The sequence below is a fragment of the Melanostigma gelatinosum genome, assembly GCF_949748355.1.
Source record: "Melanostigma gelatinosum genome assembly, chromosome: 9".
Taxonomy (NCBI): domain Eukaryota; kingdom Metazoa; phylum Chordata; class Actinopteri; order Perciformes; family Zoarcidae; genus Melanostigma; species Melanostigma gelatinosum.
This window is the reverse complement of record NC_136642.1, coordinates 8,675,607-8,695,123: the sequence shown is the minus strand read 5'-3', so window position 1 is coordinate 8,695,123 and position 19,517 is coordinate 8,675,607. Positions and strand designations below refer to the sequence as shown.

Sequence of the window (19,517 nt, the reverse complement as noted above, 5' to 3'; positions counted from 1 at the left end):
TGGTTTGGAAACCTGTATCACTGCCTTTTGTAGTAAAGTCCACAAGTATTTGGACAGTGACACATCTTTGTTGTTGTTTTGGCCGAGTACTCAAACATCCTAAATGTTAATAAAACCGTGATGGAAGGGGTTAAGTGCTTACTATCAACCGTGATTTGAGGATATTTATGTCCACATTTTAGGACTTACAACCCTGTCTTTGTGCCACTGCTCTGTTCAAAATGAAGGGAGTTGATGTTCACCCTTAAAACTAAAAGTCAGCACTTTAGCCTCAGTCATTGTATTTCCGAGTACAGACCCAAAACAATAGGAAAAGCATCTCTTTCCACGTACTTAACAGACTGCACTGTGTGCATTTAGTGAGTTCTCAAACTTCTTCTACCATGCACGTGTCTTTACAGTGTACATTCAACACCATGATTTTTTTTCTAAAGCTCAGGTTTGAGATCTTTGGCTTTTACAGAGAGTGGCTTCATGCGATATGGGCCTCAGGTATAGCAGAAGCGTGCATGAATCCTTAATCTGTGTTGTATTCGCCTGTATGCCACAGCTAGCTGGTACTATGAGATATAACATAATACAGTCTGTAAAATTGACATTAAATTGCTTTCACAAGCAATGAATAATGTATAATACGACCATTTATTGTAAGTAGACGTCGTTACGCGCCGCTCTCCCGTGTGTAACCAGTCCAGTGTTATTTCTTGTGTTATTGAAGTAAGGTGAGCTTCCGAGTAAAGACTGTTATTAAGGTTATCAGGCATTTTGTGTAGCGTGTGGGGAAAATCTCTTTTAAAATGGTCTAGCCCTGTTGGGGGGAGGAATAACATTGACCGAATGCCTCGCATTGCTCGGCGCAGGAAGTCATTTGCTGGTGTACTTTTCTTTTCGACACACAGATGCGACACCATCTTGAGATATTTCCAACACAGCTGCAAACAGCACACCATTCTGCTGCTCTCAGACAGATTTTTGGTGTCATTTCCCCAAAATCAAAAAGTACGACCTTCATGCTACACATCATTTTTGCAGTAATATTCAGCTGTCACGCAGGGAGAAATGTACCACAGGAGGGACAAGAAAATATCCATTTTAATTCCACATAGAGCCGCTTCAGTAGACCAGAAGGCAATGCTGCCACAATTTCAATTACATTTTAATTAAACACTGTATATTCTGGACTGGGAAAACGGTCTCTTGTGCTTTCAATGCCGCTCTGTTTTTCCTTGATATGCATACAGCTGAACGTAGGTGTAGACCGTAGGCTGTATGTGGGTAAACCAGGAGCAGCATGCAACAAGTTATGGCACATTTTCTGAGCTTTATTGAACAATATGTTTTGAAACGTGTAGAAATAGAAGTGAAATGCTGAGTAGATGCAACTGAAATTTGTTCGGGGGCGACTGTGGCTCAGAAGGTAGAGCGGGTCGTCTCTCAAACAGAAGACTGGCTCCTCTAGTCCGTGTCGATGTGTCCTTGGGCAAGGCACTGAATCCCAAATTGGGCTGAATTTAAATGAATGCTGAAATAAACCCTGATGGGCAGGTGGCACCTTGCATGGTAGCCCCCTGCCATCGGTGTATGAATGGGTGAATGATGACATGGAGTCTTGAAGAGCTTTGAGTGGTCGGAAGACTAGAAAAGCGCTGTACAAGACTATTTACCATTTAGGGCATTTTTGATTGGTTTTAAACGTTGTTCCTATATTTTAATTATGTGTTGTCTCTCGTCAGAACTGCTACCAGAAGGAAGCGGTGCTGAGGCCCGAGAACAACCAGGTCATCAACCTCACAACGCGCTACACCTGGTCAGGCTGTGTGGTAAGAGCACACACACACACGCACACACACACACACACATAAGAGACTGTCACATTATTCCATTTTATCACCACACAGTTATATTCATCTGTCCTGTTGCATGTTCTTTTGTGATGCAAAAAGAGGACCATAAATATGTATAAAAAGGTAAACGAGTCCACGGAGAGCAGTGAAAGCTAATGGCCTGTAATGTGTTTTTGTAACGTTTTACTGATTCGCACATTTACTGTGTTGCTGCATCCTCGTCAACCAGAAATGGTCCAAAAGATGTTTCTCTCCTCCAACACCTTTTTCTTTTAAAATAATATCTTCCTTTTGTTTCTCTTTCAAGAAGTAACACAACATGTTTGTTTATCACATTATAAGTGTGACTCTGTTGTTGGGGCGGTTAGTGGATCTTGTTGACACATTTCCGGCTATATATCGGGGTGTGAAATGTCTTTGTATCTTGATATATCCGGCTCCCACTCTACTGTGATAATTCAATGCGTCTCTGAGGTAAAACACGCAGCCTTTTTGGAAAACATCCTCTGTGCAGACCCTCCCCCCCATTCATGCATTTCCTTTATCTCTCTCTCTCGCTCTCGCTCTCGCTTTCTCTCTCTCTCTCGCTCTCGCTCTCGCTCTCTCTTTCTCTCTCTCTCTCTCTCTCTCGCTCTCGCTCTCTCTTTCTCTCTCTCTCTCTCTCTCTCTCTCTCTCTCTCTCTCTCTCTCTCGCTCTCGCTCTCGCTCTCGCTCTCTCTTTCTCTCTCTCAGGTGGAGGGAGACGGGAATGAGGAGGTTCTGAGCTGCGTGGGCGGTCGTAGTTTCCGCTCGGTCAGGGAAAGATGGTGGTACATTGCTCTCAGCAAGTGTGGGGTAAGCACCGACCTCTGACCCGACAGGTCCTTGATCAGGCTAGCCGCTTTGGGTGCCTCGCATGCAAATATAACGGTGCAGTCACTGTTTGTTTTCTGCTGTTCTTCAGACAAACAAACTTCATCACTGTCGGCATCGTCTATCCATCAATGATCAGATTGCTCCTTTATTCTTATTGATAACAATAATATAGATGTCTCAGATATCCATACATTTATTGAAATGTGTTGTTTAAATGCCGAATAAAGAGCTTTTTTGAAAATATTTTAAATCAGTTTTCAGGTTTTTGCATTTAAGCCAAACAACTCGATGAACATATTTCAGAAAATGGGAACGCTCAGGGAAAAATATACCCAGCATGCCCGGAGGAAGACTCCGTGAAACCCTGGATGTGTTGAGGCTACTTTTATTGTGCCGTCTCTTGCTGTACATTTTAAATCAACTATGATTCAGCATCATTTCTGTTCCAGTATGTGCGTTCCCATTTGAGCATTTAGCACCAGGCCACATTTTTAATTCTTGAAATAAAGTAATCTAAATAAGCAAAAACTGCAAGGAAATTTAACCCTTTCATTTACAGTTGTTCTCCAAATGAGATAGACAGACAGATACTTTTATAAAGATTGCAACTTAAAAAGATTTTATTCTAGCTAGGATTATAAATGCTGATGCATGCTGCACACCCATTAGACCCTATCCCAAATGTAATATAGCTGACTCTCTGCTTTAACTGTGCTAAACAGTCCCTACAAGGGTGTCCACTGCTATTGATTTGCTGCCTTCAGGGACTTTTTAAGCATTGTGTTATTTTATAATGGGGCTCAGTATGGTGCTAATGGTGCGCTGGGAGGAGGGAAAAAAAACAGTTTGTGTGTTGTTTGTTGATGCGAGTCTGGTTTGGGGCACTCGGTGAAGAAATCGGGAGCGTGTATAATGATGGCTCTGCTCAGTGATGACACAGCCTCCTACGCCGAGGGCTTCAGTCAAGGAAGAATCCCAGGAATAGATGTGCGTTTTTTTTACCTGTCGATGTTTTCATGTTTGTGAAAGCGGGTGAATATGTACGATTTCTGCTGAAGTTGTGCATCACTGTATGCCTGTCGGTGTCACAATCTGGATTGTGTCGGCGTCATGCCCCTGGTCATAGGTGTGTGAGGTTTTTGTTGTTTTTTGTGGTGGATTTGTTTTTCTGCTGTCGGTTGAAGAGGGATTTGATAAGAGATGCTTCCCACGGAGTGTGGTTTAGTGTCATGCCAGCGTCCGCTGACAGACGCCCTGCCTAATGCTGTTGGACTAAAGTAGAAGAGCTCGTCTCCACTCCCGGGGACATGTGCTGTGACTCCACGCCTTTTCATATCCATTTACCTCTCCGTCTCCCGCTCCTCTCCATCAGCCTGTCTCTAATTGTGCTTTCCATCATGCCCGCTCACTGGACTCATTTCTTCTTCTTGTTCATTGAATGCATTATTCCGTGCCCCCTCACTTCTATGTGCTGCTACTCATTCTCCTCTCTCTTTGTCCCCGTTTCTCTCTTATCCGCCTCTCATTTCATGTACTTTCCATCTCAGTCTTTACCTGTGCTGAAGTGGATCTGAATCGATATCAGTCCATAAGCCCCTTGAAACCATAGGGTGTCTTCTCTCAATCCCCAGATGTAGACTCGCCTGCATGAAATGGTAAAATGTGAGGTGGGTCGTTATTTAACATTTCCAGGAAATTTAACTTTTTGAATTATAGCAGGAAACCTCAAGGCTGCAGATAATCATCATAAAAACAATTCAGGTCATCACAAATTACAGAGCAGAGGACCTCTGGCCCTTTTCTCCTGCAGATGTATTTGCATGAATAGTATTTCTCTTGATAATTTGGTCTGACAAACTTGCATAAACAACATACTCTACTGTCCAGCTGTAATTACGTCCGTGGGGCGGTGTAGGTTTTCACAAGGCAACACTTATTTCTTTGTTATTGCCTTCCATTAAACTATTTCGATAAGTCACAATAATAGAACTCATTAGTTGGGGCTAATTCTACCATTAATTGAAAGTATGCAGATAACAGAACAACAAAATGGCTTCCCTGCTTCGAGAGTGTGAGAGTTCGTTGATGAGGCGTTTATCCTTGGGGTCTTTCAAACAGAAGTGGAGAAATGGAGAGCTTTGAATGGTTGTAATCAGCCGCTATTGGATTATGCTGAGCAGAACTGCTGTCAATGAAACGAAATAACCTCAGTTACCAAGGTGCTGAAATTGGACTCGCCAGGTGACTCATCTTTATAGAACAAGTTCAGAATAAATGCCTCCGTCTCCTGTGTTTTGTCCGGAAATGCAAACTGTGTCTCGTAAAGACTTGAGCACAGTCGCATACGGAGGAAGGATCCTTATCATATCGCTCTGTGAAAGATGGGAAGTCCGTTTTGGATTTGACGCATTTCACTTCTTTAATGTGATAAATAAGAGAGACAATAACACGAGTCTCTGACAGTGGTCGGAGTCTTTTGGGAGATGTACTCACTTTTATCGGAAATGAACAAAACCCGATGATTTGTAGATTGTGTTGCTCACATTGTGAAAGCAAAGTGCAGCGCTGAAGAGTGCGATTCTGCTCGTGTATTATGCCAAAATACACTTTGGCAGAGCTGCAACTAAAATGTTTTTTCATTATCAACAGTTATTAATCTGGGGATTATTTTCTGGATTAATTGATTATTTAAGGGAATTGATTGATTTGGGGAAGGCCCTTTCCTGTTTCAACATGTGAATGCCTCCATGCACAAAGCAAAGTCCATGAAGCAACGAGTTTGTTGATGAAGAACGTCACTGGCCCTTCTTCACTGCCCTCACGATTTCTGTCGACGATTCTCGGTGCATGTCGATGCGTCTCAATAAATGACTATGGCGTGAATTAGCCTCGCGGCTTGTGGACTTTAGTTAGTTTTCCGTAGTCATAGCTCTTCTACTCTTACCTGGTTTGTCATTGTGTCTCCCGACACATCACTGGAGTTACATTTTAGCCTGAATGCGGGTTTTCTTTCAGCCCAACATTGTTGAAACGGAGCAGCTTAATACTTGTGGCGACAGCAACATGCTAGCAGACTGCCATCTCTGTCGGAGTGTTCGTGTCGGAGTGCATCAAGCGCCGCCCTCTGCGAATGACAGCAGAAATGCAGTAAAGCTTCACACTGAGCTCAAGTGAAAGCACACTCCCGAGTATGTTCTGTCACTGCATTGATTCAGAGCTGTCCACGTACACGCGTCCCACTGCATTTTAGAATTACGAAATGTCAAAACCTCGACTGCCAACCCCGAGTCAGGGGCGACATCAGTGCCGCAATTAATGCTTTCGTGGCTGAATGGGTGCAAATCCTTGCAGCCAGGTTCCAAAAAATCTTTTGGAAAGCCTTCCCAGAGGAGTGGAGGCTGTTATAGCAGAATATCAAAGGGACATTTGGCTTTGGAGGAGCTTTGTGAAGTCTGAGAAAGAGAGCCTGCTTTTCAATCTAAAAGTGTGGAGCGTGAAAGACGTTGGCGTCTGCCAGGCAGACAGGATCTAATGAAAATCAAGTCAAGTTTCCTTATAGGAAATGTAGAATAGAGTAAACTCATGCTAGGGACAAATAGGATGTAGATCAAAATATATTTGACCATTCCGTTGTAGAATCGACCTCTTGCGACTGCGAGTCCCCCAGCGTTGTGGAAGTGCAGTATTAAATTGCTGGAGTGTCCCTTTGAATGCCTCATGGTTCTGGAATGACGTGTCCAACAACCAGATATGAGCATAATGTTCAGCTGTCCACATGTGGTGGAGAAAAAGATCCACCCTCTCCATGCAACTCTAAATGCAGTTATCAGCAGCCCAGGGGAGCACGAGAGGCTCAGGACTGCACAGGTGTTTGGGTTAGAGCACAGTCCGTGTGTGATATATCAGCACAGTATATCAGAATGCCTTTTACACCTGAAACCAACAAGCAAGCCCAAAATCATCCTGTGACTCCGTCAGTCCCAGCAAGAGCTAATCTGCTGTGTGAAGTGCTTCTTCCCTGCAGACATCTCTCTTCCCATCTTTGCATCTGCTCCTTTCTGTTCGTTCTGGCTTTCTCTCTACTTGGTCTTCTACCGTGTTCTTTTTTTAAACTTTCTCTCTCTCTCTCTATCTATCACTCTCTGTATCTCTGTCTCCTTGCTCTTTGCGTCTGTATTGATTTTGTGGCAGTGCACGCTCTATGCCTCTCGACCTTTTTGATAGAGGGAGTGAGATGGAGTCGCGGGCTGCCAAATGAAATCAAAGCCTTTTTTTTTATTTTCTCCACTCGCTCCACAAGCGCGAACTCCATCGGCTTTGAACTTGTGTGTGTGTGAAATGAGCTCACTGTGCTCTGATTGTCAACCGAACCGGGTCCTTCTATCTCTGCCCCCCATACCACTTTTTTCGCCTCCCAAAATTCACTTTCAGTTTGACACTTTTTGTTATTTGTGCGGCTGCCAAAAATGAACATATCATTCCAATATGGGTTCAACACACCGGTGTGTTCGTTTACTTGATGGTATTTCTCCTTTGCTGCATGTTTACACACCCAAATATTCTATGTTTGTGCTCTTTCACAACATTGCAATGTAGAACATGTCGATCGACATATAAGGGATCCCAGGCACTGACTATACGGCTCAATTACACTGAGCAGCTCGACCAACAGTGTGTCTCTCCCCAAGGAGGATCTGGAAACTTAAAGCTTAGGCAGGCAGAGATTTCATTTAAAAAATATATCTCATCAAGCAAAATCACAAATTCACGTGCGGTGCATTCGCCTTCTTCCCTCACATGACATGCTGGTGTGAAGAATGGACGTCAGCGGTCAATTTGCTGCAGCAGAAAATGACGAATCGACCATCTTTTGAAAATCAGCAAAACTGTCTCGTGATTGGCAAGCGAGCAACGTCCGATGTTTTTCGTCAGTTTGCGGATATGTTGCACGGCCTCCGAGTGTAGAAGTGACAGCGGGGCGATGTGTTGACATTGTGATATGAGGTTAGACGTCCTCTGGGATCGTCATGTTCATGATTTGGTGTCGTGGTTTAGATTGTGGTTTTGCTGGAGTCATCGCATCAGCATTATTAATAAGGCTGGGTGTTGATCTTCAAAAGTGTTTTGAAGCAGCGAGTATTTCTATTCGACATTTTCCTCATTTAAATCACGGTTTTAACTTTTTCTTCTTTTTCTTTTACCAATGTTCTTGTTAGGCTGTTTGTACAACATTTTACTTTGAGAACTTTGGCTTCTTTTGATAACAAATTACACTTTTGTGGAAAAAAAACGTCTTGGTGACCGAGCACTCATATTAACATGACAATGCTGGTTTTAAGTCCAGCTAACATCTTTGTTCTCTCCCATCATCAGATTTATGACACCTCAAAATAGGAATAATGTTTAAAACACGCATCTAAAGAGTGGTTCCCTCTTACTGTCGTTGTCCAGTACAGCTTTAAGATTGAATGTATATTTTGTTCAGCTCACCTGCCTCCTCTCTCTCTCTCCGTTTCCTCTCCTCTCTCGCAGGGCGATGGCCTGATGCTGGAGTACGAGATGAAACTGTCCAACGGCCAGTCTTTCTGGACGCAGCATTTCTCTGCAGATGAGTTCGGTAAGAGTGATTGGACAGAAAAAGAGCGATTGTGGAAGGAATCGCTGATGGCACAAGCTAACACCATTTAGCACGGCCAATAAAGCACACAGGACTGAACAAATTACAATAATGAAGGGACGGCTGGATGAATTAGTGATGATGGATGAACTGAGAGGAATGGATGAAAGGAAGAGACCCAAGTAGCTTCCAAATGAATTATTCCTACATCTCCAATGTTCTCTGTCTCCCCCACTCTCCTACTATAACTCTCTCTCTGCTTCTTAACTCATCCAATATCCTCATCATGTACCTGCCTCTCTGAATTTTTCACCATTTCCTTTTTTCTACTTCTACTGCCCCTCTCCTCCTCGCCTTGATATCCTCTGAACCTCATTTTGATTCCACCTCCTCTCTCTCGTACCTTCCTTTATCCCTTTCCCCCTTCGTTTTTGCTTTCTCATCAATTATTCTCCATCTTTCCTCTCCTTCCACCATCCCCTATTCACAGGCATCTTGGAGACGGACATCACCTTCCTGGTCATCTTCTCCCTGGTGTTCCTCCTCTCCTGCTACTTTGCCTGTAAGTACCGCCTTTTCCACTTAGCCGTATCGCTCTTCCTCCCTCTTCTTCTATGAGACTATTTATTCCGACTTTCAGAGCCCCAGCAGCAGTCATTTAATGCCCCTTTTCTTCAGATCTATGATACAAATCTACATGCTTTCTTGATGGGATAGGAGTAAGTTCTCATGTTTCCTCTGATACGTAAAGGAGTTTTCAGAACAAAGAGCAATCTAGAAAGCCGGAGCGGGAGGATGGCGAGAGTGGGGTTTGTTTTTTGTGTAAAGTCGAAACGGTTGAATGGAGAAGGTAGTGGCAGCCTTCAGGTTAGTGAAGCGAGTTTGTCACATGAAGGTCACAGCTCAAATAACCCGACGCAGCTGAGAGCAAGAGCCCCACGGAATGCCTTACTTCTCAGTGAAGGATCTGTCATTCCTGGCTTTCTTCATGGGCTGTAAGGATTCCTTACCTTTCCTCAGGATTGACTCACTTAAATTACAAGAAAAACACATTTTCTCATTGAACCGTAGCTTAAAGACATATGTACAATTCCCACATGAGAACGTTTAAACACTACTAAACCAAGTAGTACGATATATACATTTTGTTAAGTTGTGTATTTTACATTGTCCCAAATATTTCCAACAATGGAGAAATCTGTAATTTTAACGGTGCATTTCATTCGTTTGTCCTTTTCTAGTTGCTCTAACGTCCGTGGAAACGCATTAAGCACCATATGAGTGAGGAGGGAAGTCTGCGAGCCACTTGATTTATTGCTCTTATTCGTAGCCGTTTATGTGCGTTCTATTGACGGCGCTGTCCTCCATAAAGCCCAAACGTACGGGTGAACCAAACGACCCCGAAGGATAACAGCGCTGGGCTGCCCTACGATTAAATTAGCCGCATGCCTCAACCTTACAGTAGCTGTATGGGTGGTCGACTCATCTAATTGTACGTTTTATCGGTTCATCCTGTTGTGGCCTGTCTGCTCTCTTTGTGCTCACTCACTGACACGGTCTGATACATCACCACACAGCTGAGAGACTGATAAAAACACACAGCGACGTAACATCCCCTTCACCGCCGCTTTGTGACGCAGAGGGGCGTGACAAAGCGGGGTATTTGACCTGGGAATGAGAAAGGGCTGCACACCCTTACTGGCTCGGGGGGTTAGATGCCCACGCTGGGCCCTCAGAAGAGCCCCGACCAAAATAAGAAGATAAGGGAAAATACAGGCAGAGGGCAGGGTCTCTGTAGCTACAGATGACATCACTTCTAGTGGGTCATAAGTGATGATTGAGAGGCATTATCTTTCAGTCAATACCTTTTTAGCAAGCAGCTTTTTGCGACGTAAAGATATCGTGGAAGAACGTCTCCCTGAGCAGAGAATTAAAGTGCTCTCTCTCTCTGTGTGTGTTGTAATCCAAGCCTCTCCTTGCTTTGTTTATAACACCGAACACGCATGTTTTTTAGTGCATGTTAGTGCATATGAGCGTGCCCCACTGGCTAGCTAGTGGCTGCCGCTCTGCACTGCTCTCATACGGCGGTTGCAGCTGGTTGTCACAGAAGCGTAGGTGGTTAAACAGGCCGTTATGAGTGTGTGTGTGTGTGTGTGTGTGTGTGTGTGTGTGTGTGTGTGTGTCAACGTTTATCACCCTTCCTCCCCCTGTAAATGTTCCCCAGGGCTACTTCTGTTTGCAGAAGTGTTTCGGTAATAAAATTGTCTTGTTAAATACGCATTAAAAAATATTTCCTCACAACCTTGGGAGAGAGAGTGGAGAAGATGTATCAGGCCTCATGTAGAGACGGGCATCACTAGATGGATGCATGCTAATGGTCGCGCCCCCCCCCCCCCTTTTATCTGATCTTCTCCTTTGTTCTGTTTTTATGCCTCCACGCCGGCGATAACCGTGGCCGCAGGCATTGTGTTTTTGGGTTGTCTGTCCCATTCTTGTGAACCCAATATCTCAGGAACGCCAGATGGGAATGTCTTCAAATTTGGCATAAATGTCCTCTCGGACTAAAGGATGAACGATACGTTGTACGTACGAAGTGGACGTAGCCATCGTGACGTCGCCCATTCGTTCATGGACTATGGTTTCAAAGCCTTGAGTTCGGCATTTTGGCCATCTTTGGTTTTTGGAGCTATAAGTGACACAAGAGTGTTGAGCTAAGTACAACCAAACGCTGAATAAGACATTTTTAGGCAACCGAAATGTCTCATGAACAGAATACTCACTGTACCAGACTGGATGAAGGTAGCCACGCCCTAAAGCGAACCCTGCTCCATCGTCTGTCTTACTCTGAATGGGATCATTTACTCAATGAACTCCATGCTGTTCTGAAGAAGTCTGGAAACTAGCGATTGAGGTTCTAAACTCGTGTTTACTGAGGTAATAAATCAAGTGAGAAGTCATTTTCTCACAGACTTCAGTCTGACTTCTGTTTGCTACCAGAGGAGTCGGCCCCTCGCGGCTATTATAAATAATCCAAGTTTAAGGCACCTCAGCAGTACCGATTAAATTTTGGTGGTCAAACTTCAAGGCCACTGCAACCTCACATCTGGCTCATTCTCTCCAACGTGATATCTCAGCAGCGCCTTGAGGGCAATCTCTTCAAACGTCCACACAGACACAAGGATGAACTGATGAGAATGTGGTGGTTAAAGGTCCCTGTGACCTCGAAAAAACATGTTTCCTAATTACAGGATTCATATGCGAATTATCACAATTCCACAGTAATGTATGTAATGTAATAGGATACAATTATTAAGTGGTGACATTGTGGACAGACATGGATATAAACTGCAACTTTAATGGTTGGCAGAGGCATACAACCACCAGGAGGTCTTCTCTTTTTATCCTCTGTCTCTCACTATCTGTGCCTCGCTCGCTCTCCTTTGCCATCTGTTAGCATATCTCCATCCTTTTTATCTCTACACACACACACACACACACACACCTCATTCTTGGTTTTTTTTTCTCTCCTCTGCAGACAACCTGAAGGGAAGACAGCTTCTTCACACAACCTACAAAATGTTTATGATGGCGGCAGGTGTGGAGGGTGAGTGCTTCTGTCCCGAACACACACACACACACACACACACACTTTATGCCATAACACACGTACACACGCTCAAGAATACAATGACCTTCTCGCACGGCTGCAGCATCTTATACCTTAATCCTCACATCAAGAGCCGAGATATTATCGTCCTTATTAGCCTCTGAATAGGAACGTTTGCAAACAGCCATGCGGCGCAGTCTTCAGTGGAGCATGCTGTCAGTGACGAACTCCCCATCACTCTCCTCAACCTGTCCTCTCCTTTTTCATCTCCCCCTCTTATCTCGCTTTCTTCCCTTTCGCTTGCTTGTCCCCTCTTCAAATCCTTTCTCAATTGTCCTGTCACCCGTGTTCCCTTCCTGCCTCTCCTCCCACGTCGCTCAAGCCTTTTGCTCCCTTTTCATCTCCTTTCGTCACTTCCTCTTCTTTTCTGTCTCGCTTCTCTACTCCCCATTTGTCTCCCCTTCTCCTACCTCTGCCCTTTCTCTTTCCTCATTACCATCTCCCTGTCTCCTCGTCTTTACGTCTTGTTTCTGACATCTCCTTCTTTTCTCCCTTTTCTCCTCCTCTTCTCCCTTTCTTTCTCTGTATCTTTTCTACTTGGCAGTGCTCAGCCTGTTGTTCCATTGTGTCTACTGGGGCCTGTATGCTCGAGATGGAGTTGGCAACGGCAGCCTGAAACTACTTGGTGAGTTTTTCTCCTGCATCAGCCACTGACTGACTGACTGACTCTGCCTCTGCACTGGAGAATCACTCACTGCCCGAGCAGAATGAACGAGTGGACGATGATGGATGTGTGCGGGTGAAGAAGTGTGTGTGTGTGTGTGTGTGTGCGACGACCTGATTTGAATCTTTCTCCTCTGATATTACAGATTCGAAAACCACAACCTAATTACCCCCTCTGTCTTCTCTTTCTCACTTTCTGTCTCAATCCTCCTCTCTGTCCGTCTCCAGGGAAATTACTCTTCTCAGTCAGTTTCTTGGTGTTCCTCCTGATGCTCATATTGTTGGGCAAAGGTTTCACTGTCACCAGGTGGGGGTTTGCGCATTTGTTGCAGCATGTGTGTGTGTGTGTGTGTTTCTTCAAGCCTATGCATGTCTCTTGTAATACAAGCCTGTCACCTTCTCCCGGTGTGTTTATGCTGCTGCTGCCTCTCACTGCCAGGCCTCACTGTCACATTCAGTACAGTATGTCATGACAATGTTAGGTGTCAGTCAAACAGTCAGTTAGTTCGCTCGGTGGTGCGGATGAACACCCGATGTGTCGGGGGAATGTGATAGACGGATGCTGCTTTGCTGTGAACTTCATGTTGTTTCTGTGTTTCTGTGTCAGCGGCAGGTTTACCTTGTTGCCCTTCACTCGCTGTTTTCAAGGCTCGGTGGAGATTTCTGCGGGGCAGGAGTTATTACAGTTAGCTTGCACAAGAGATGATTTACGAGTGATCTGAAGTTTTCCAATTCCAATTTGAAAGAGCAGTCATCAAACATGCCAGCTGATCTTGAAACGTTCGATTTCTTCCAAGCTATCCCCAGATAGCGCGAGAAACCGCGACAGTAAATGGCAGTTCACAAGGTTTAGAGCTTTGATTCATGGCGAGTCATCTTCTAAACCAGTGGTCACAGTTTGAAGATTGGCCCCGCTTAGGGCTCAGTTGAATCTCTGTGGATGTTTTCTAGACCGAACTCTTGTAGTAAAAACTGAGCTTGCAAGATTTAAGCTGTTTTTTTAACATCCTGCTCTGAGCGCAGGAGATTCTCTGATCTTTTGGACTCATTAAACCCTCTTAAAACCCCGGTGAATAAACTTAAACTGCATCCCCATCCAGCTAGAACCTGTTTATGTGCCGTAACTGAGAAGTTGACAGTTTGGAAATAATCCAACAACTTTGATATGTTTTCTCTGGTGTGCGTTGTTGAATTAGCCTGAGCAAAAAAAGATGTTTGAAATTGCTTCTGATATTTGTTGACTGCAAATAAGGAAGCATTCATTTCTGCTTTTGTGAGTGCAGACAGCTCTTTTCAGAGCCTACCGTGAAAAAGTCTACAACCATTTGATATTCATAAAGCTGAGCACACCGGCCCTTTTGTAGTGTGTGGTGTTGAATAGCTGCTTCTTAGATTAAGCTGTCTTTGCTTTGTGTGTAAAAGCACCAAATGTGTGATTCTGTGTGTGTTTCCATGTCACTCCCTCTGTCTGTGTATCTTTGAGGGTGTCTGCATTTGTTTCTTATCTTCCGCTTGTGTGTGACCTCTGAACCTGTGTGTGTGTGTGTGTGTGTGTGTGTGTGTGTGTGTGTGTGTGTGTGTGTGTGTGTCAGGGCGAGGATCAGTCACAGTGGGTCGGTTAAGTTAAGCATCTACATGACAGTCTACACAATCACCTACGTCATCCTCTTCATCTACGAGGCAGAGGTAATACACACGCACACGCACGCACGCACGCACACACACACACACACACACACACACACACACACACACACACACTAGGGGTACTGAGGTTATTTTAATTTCTGATTAATCAGTGTATTTTTCATGTTGATTACTTTTCATCACAAATTCCCAAAGCCTAAGGTGACTCATTCAAACTCAAATACATTTAATTTACAGTAATGTAAAACAGAGAAAAGTTGCAAATCCACATTCCTGCTTCATCACTTGTTCATTTTGAGTTTAAAACGACTAAAAATCAAACTGCAGTCATTTTCTTTTAAATTCAGATTCCTTAACACATGTGAACACTTCCAACATGTCACTTCAGGTGCGACTTGAAAGCAGCGTCTGAATTACTCCTAGGATGACTGCTGATGTTTCTGACATGACTTGAAACAGTTCTGCACTCGTATTATTGCTCCCTTTGGCCTCATTTTAATAATCTCATACATATTCATTGCCCACACATCAACGTGGGCTGTAATGGCTTTTTCTGTCACTTAATTACATCGATACATTGCTAATTCTGAAAATGCAACAAGTTGATTGTAAAAAAGAAAGAAAGAAGGAAACTCCTTGATGAGATTCACATGAATAGGAACAACGAGGCCGCTCCAGACTACAAAGACAGCGAAACACATTTGCAGTGCTCACGACTGTACCTGAGATAATAAATCGTCGATCAATGACCGTTTCCTTCAGGTTTCCTGATTTGAAAGTCAAACTTACTCATCGGTATACTGAGAGATTTCCACTCTCATGAAATGAATCATCCTCTGTCTGTGTGAAGAAGCAAACAGCTATAATGTTATAGCATGTAAGCATATGAGCTCATGAATTAATTAGACACTCTGGAGTGTTACAGTTATACGTCTGTGCGTGCTGCAGAGGTTACAGCACAGTCGGCTGTAATGATGGTACATTTAGGTACAGGGGATTACAGTCTTTGAATACAGCATATTAATGGCCCGGTGGGAATATTGCAGTGAAAGTATCCATGTTTGACGCTGGAGCCTATAGCCATTTGTCCCACTGCAATATGTGGATCTGAAGCAGTGTAATTTATCTGCTGCCTGCCTCCCTACACGGTCCCTTCTATTAAAGAGCGCAAAACTCAGGAGCGCTCCTGCTAAAAATACACCAAACTAGGTTACACTTGGAACTGATACAAAGAGTTAAAGAGTGTTCTTGGGCCTGCAGTCGGGGAATCTGCCAGGCTCAGGTTTGCTGGTCGGATCCCAATAAGCTTAACACCGAGTCATCAGACTAATGCATTATGTATCAAGGGGTAACACTGTATGGCCAACACTATCCAGTCACTGGCCTGTGAATGCTATCTAGTGTCCGCAGATGCAAGGACAGGTGCCCCACACACACACACACACACAACCTGTGCACACACACACGCCGATGACCCAGTCGTTGAGAAGAAGTGTCAATGTCAAAGACTCGCACAGAATGCAACAAGCCGAGCTTTTGGCTCAGTCATCGCAGTGCATCAGCCGAACCACGAGCCATCCATCTTACTAATGAGGGCACAGCCTGCAATGTGTGGCCGAGCCAAAAGATGCTTATTTTCTACTTTGTGTAAAGGTTTAGGCTTGTGTCTTCATCTTGGCATAACTTCTCATGCTCCTGTGCCAGTTCTTTGACCCAGGTGAAGTGCTGTACGCCTACGACAGCCCCGCAGGCTACGGGCTGATGGGCCTGCAGCTGCTGGCCTACGTGTGGTTCTGCTACGCCGTGCTGGTCTCTCTGAAACACTACCCTGAGAAACAGCCCTTCTACATCCCGTTCTTCACCACGTACACGCTCTGGTGAGACCGGCGCCGCTTCCCCCACTCTGCCCTCGCTGGGGATAATAGCACCTGAGCGAGATTGCAGGAGTAGAAAAATACACATTTCTCAGTCTTCAATTTGAATAATTTATGCCGCTCGGTAAAAATGTCCATGAGATAGCTGATGCTTTAGCGGTCCGGGAATGAAAAGTTGTTTATTTCACACTACCCTTCAATGACATTGTGAGCCCAACCTCTGTGCTCTGCTAACAGATAAGATAATTGTACTTGAGTGAATGATTGCTGGAGGAAAACATCTATTTTTACTCAGCTGATGAGGACTCTTCTATTGGAATAATTCACGCTCCCATATATGTGTGCTAGATCGTTTAAAGCTTGATACTGGAAAGTGTTTTTCCTTTTAAACAACCCTGAGAAAACCTCTTCTGCATACATCAGCCTCTCTGGGTGTAATAGCATGAGCTTCAAATGAAGTGTGGACTACAAAGTCGAATATTATCTCTGTATTTCGCTCTCATTGCTGCCACTATCTCCCGCCTAAGTATCTACGTCTCTCCTCTCCTTCCATTATTATCTTCCTGTGTGTTTTACATTCGTTTCTACTCTCCCTGCTTGTCTTTCTCTCCTCATTAAACTCTCTTCTCATCTTTTCTTTGAATGCGTTTTTCGTTATCCTAAATCCACTCACTTGTCTTCCTCAGGTTTTTCGCCGTGCCTGTCATGGCTTTGATCGCCAACTTTGGGATTCCTCGTTGGGCCCGGGAGAAGATCGTCAACGGCATTCAGCTCGGCATCCACCTCTACGCCCACATCGTCTTCCTCGTTCGTAACACACACACACACACACACACACACACACACACACACACACACACGCACGCTCATGCAGCCCCTTGGACTGCAACACAGTTCACATTATTCAAGAGTCATTATTGTCAGTCATACATTATTCACTGGCCTTGAGTCATACTCTCCCACACATCATTATCTACCTCTTTCTCACCTTCGACACATTGTCCTTTACTAATGGGCCGTACTGCTCACGCACATTTACCTTTTGTGTTCCTGCTCACTCTATGCATTGCATTTCTCATATGCCCTGGCAATGTGTTACTGCACGTATTTTATACATGGATGATATGTAAGAATCAGCAGAGATCATCATATCTTTTTATCCTCTTGTCCCTTAGGTTATCACACGACCCTCAGCGGCCAATAAGAACTTCCCATATCACGTTCGGACGTCACAGATCGGGATCCTGCTGTCCAGTCCGAAAGCAGGCGAGGGGGCGGAGAGTTTCCCTCATCATGCCTATGGAAATGGCTCCTTCCTGGGAGACTCTCAACCCAACTTCACTGAACTCTTCTCCATCCAATCAGTGAGTCTAACTTTACATGTTCTTGGATGCATGCTTGATATCCTAGGTGGAAGTTGTTGAAGCAGAGGACAGGGAGGACTAAGTTGTGTGACGAAAATGATGGCACAGAAACGGGTTAACAAGCATCAGAGGGAGAATTGTCCTGTATGTGTGTTTATATCCAGTTTAAATGTTTCCCCACATTTTGCAGTTCTTGCAATATGCAGTTAGAGTCATCTAAGTTGTACACATTTTGTTGACGCTATTAAAATGTAAACACCACTGTGACAAACCGAGCTTGAAATTGCTGTCTCATCTAACAAAGAGGCCTCAAATTAGAAGGTATCAGTGTAACAATGCAGTTTGTGAGAGGACATGTTTTTAGGGATTATTTCTTGCCGTTTCTTCCTGTGGTGACTGACAGTAAGCACAGCCTGCCATAGCACACGCGCTGATATGAAAACACTTGGGCACAAGGAAATAATGATTAAATAGAAACTTTGACAAGATCAAATTAAGGCGTCGTGTTTGCTGTGATGAATTGTCTCGCTCGGGGAACTTTCAAATCAGTTGACATTGTTTTTGTCTTAGCGCACAGAAATAAGTGAAGAGCTGTGAATCTTCATCGACACAATCTGCAGACACTAGTAGGAACAATGCAACACAGAGTTGACACAATGCATGACAAGGGACACAAAGTCATGACAAGGAAAGACAAGTTTCAAGTGTGCGTTGTATAGAAAGGCTTGAAAACTTAAAGATAGTTTAGCAGTTATAAATCGCCCAAAATATAATAAATGTGCAGCAGAGAAAACTCAACTCTTTCATTTACATTTGAACGTGTAAATGTAAGAGTTGGATGAAGTTGGTTCTGATGTAAGCCATTAAGTGTTTTACAAACTAATACTACCAATTAGACATTAATTGTCTGACTTCCTGGAAGCTGATGCAAAGAAGCTGAATGTGCTTTCTTCTCCTGGTTCTCTTTATATAAACCGAGCAGACATTTAATTGGAAGACACTGTGAAGACCAAGCAAGAGTGTGGCTGCTAAAAAGTACGATAAAACACTACGATTTTCAACCTAGCCTTTAGTCCTAGTGTTTAAAACCGTTTTATTGATGTGGGTAGTAAAAATCTCTCCTTTTTGTCGAATAAAATGCACTCATTCTTGTTTTAATTTAGGTGAAGGAAATGTAAGTGCAGGTGATTACTTGCATTGACACAGAGAGTCTGTTGGACCACAGCCATTTGGTGAAAGAGCAAAGTCAATCTGAGTGTTGTCACTTTAAACGTGGCCTGAGGGGTGAATTGTGTGTCTGTGCTATATAATGTGGTCAGAAACCAGATTGGAAATTGTCTAAAAAACGATTTACAGATACAACAAATGTGCCATTATTTTTCCAAAAGTAGGAACTACTTTAAACTATTTATTATTTATTTATATAACATCTTTAGTGTGAGAACATCCAAGTTGGAGGGCAGGTTTGAGTACATTTGGAAATGATCATTGCTTGCAGCCCTATATGTTGCATACATTTGCCATATTGTGATGTGTGTATTGCAGTGGCGGGCCGTGCATTTTATACCTGGGCCTTCACTGCTGACCTGCAGCTAAAATGCCACCTTATAACCACATTGTGGCACCACAGCTATTATTCATTTGTAATGCTCCAACTATGCACATCTTCGTATTAAACTGCTCGGCGCTGACACGTCAAAGAATACGCCCAACATGTCAAACTAAAGATCTCATTGGTTGAACACTGACAATCAACAATATCGTCCCCATTTACTTTAATCTGCACTGGCTGCAGGTGAGACTCTGCAGGCCTCCGGCCTCTGTTCTTACCTAAAGACACAGAGGTGAGATCTGATTGGATAAAAACAAGCTGCACTGGAAGCAGAGCAACTGAGGAAGACAGTAGCTGTGCAATGAGAAAATAAGATAATGGGAAAAATATTTTTATAAATTATAATACATGTAGTGTATTTAAGAAAAAAAAAA

The 19,517-nt window shown here is 43.8% G+C and overlaps 1 protein-coding gene across 1 annotated transcript in view; it reads left to right on the top strand.

The window, feature by feature from the left end:
- Positions 1–19,517, top strand: part of tmem145 (transmembrane protein 145) — a 34,925-nt gene that overhangs the window by 12,339 nt on the left and 3,069 nt on the right. Inside the window, exons 4-14 of the mRNA XM_079275756.1 lie at positions 1,734–1,820; positions 2,577–2,678; positions 8,232–8,316; positions 8,807–8,878; positions 11,852–11,920; positions 12,528–12,608; positions 12,875–12,953; positions 14,239–14,332; positions 15,998–16,170; positions 16,854–16,974; positions 17,343–17,531. Coding sequence (XP_079131882.1) covers positions 1,734–1,820; positions 2,577–2,678; positions 8,232–8,316; positions 8,807–8,878; positions 11,852–11,920; positions 12,528–12,608; positions 12,875–12,953; positions 14,239–14,332; positions 15,998–16,170; positions 16,854–16,974; positions 17,343–17,531 — 1,152 coding nt within the window. The remainder of the gene's footprint in view (positions 1–1,733; positions 1,821–2,576; positions 2,679–8,231; positions 8,317–8,806; positions 8,879–11,851; positions 11,921–12,527; positions 12,609–12,874; positions 12,954–14,238; positions 14,333–15,997; positions 16,171–16,853; positions 16,975–17,342; positions 17,532–19,517) is intronic.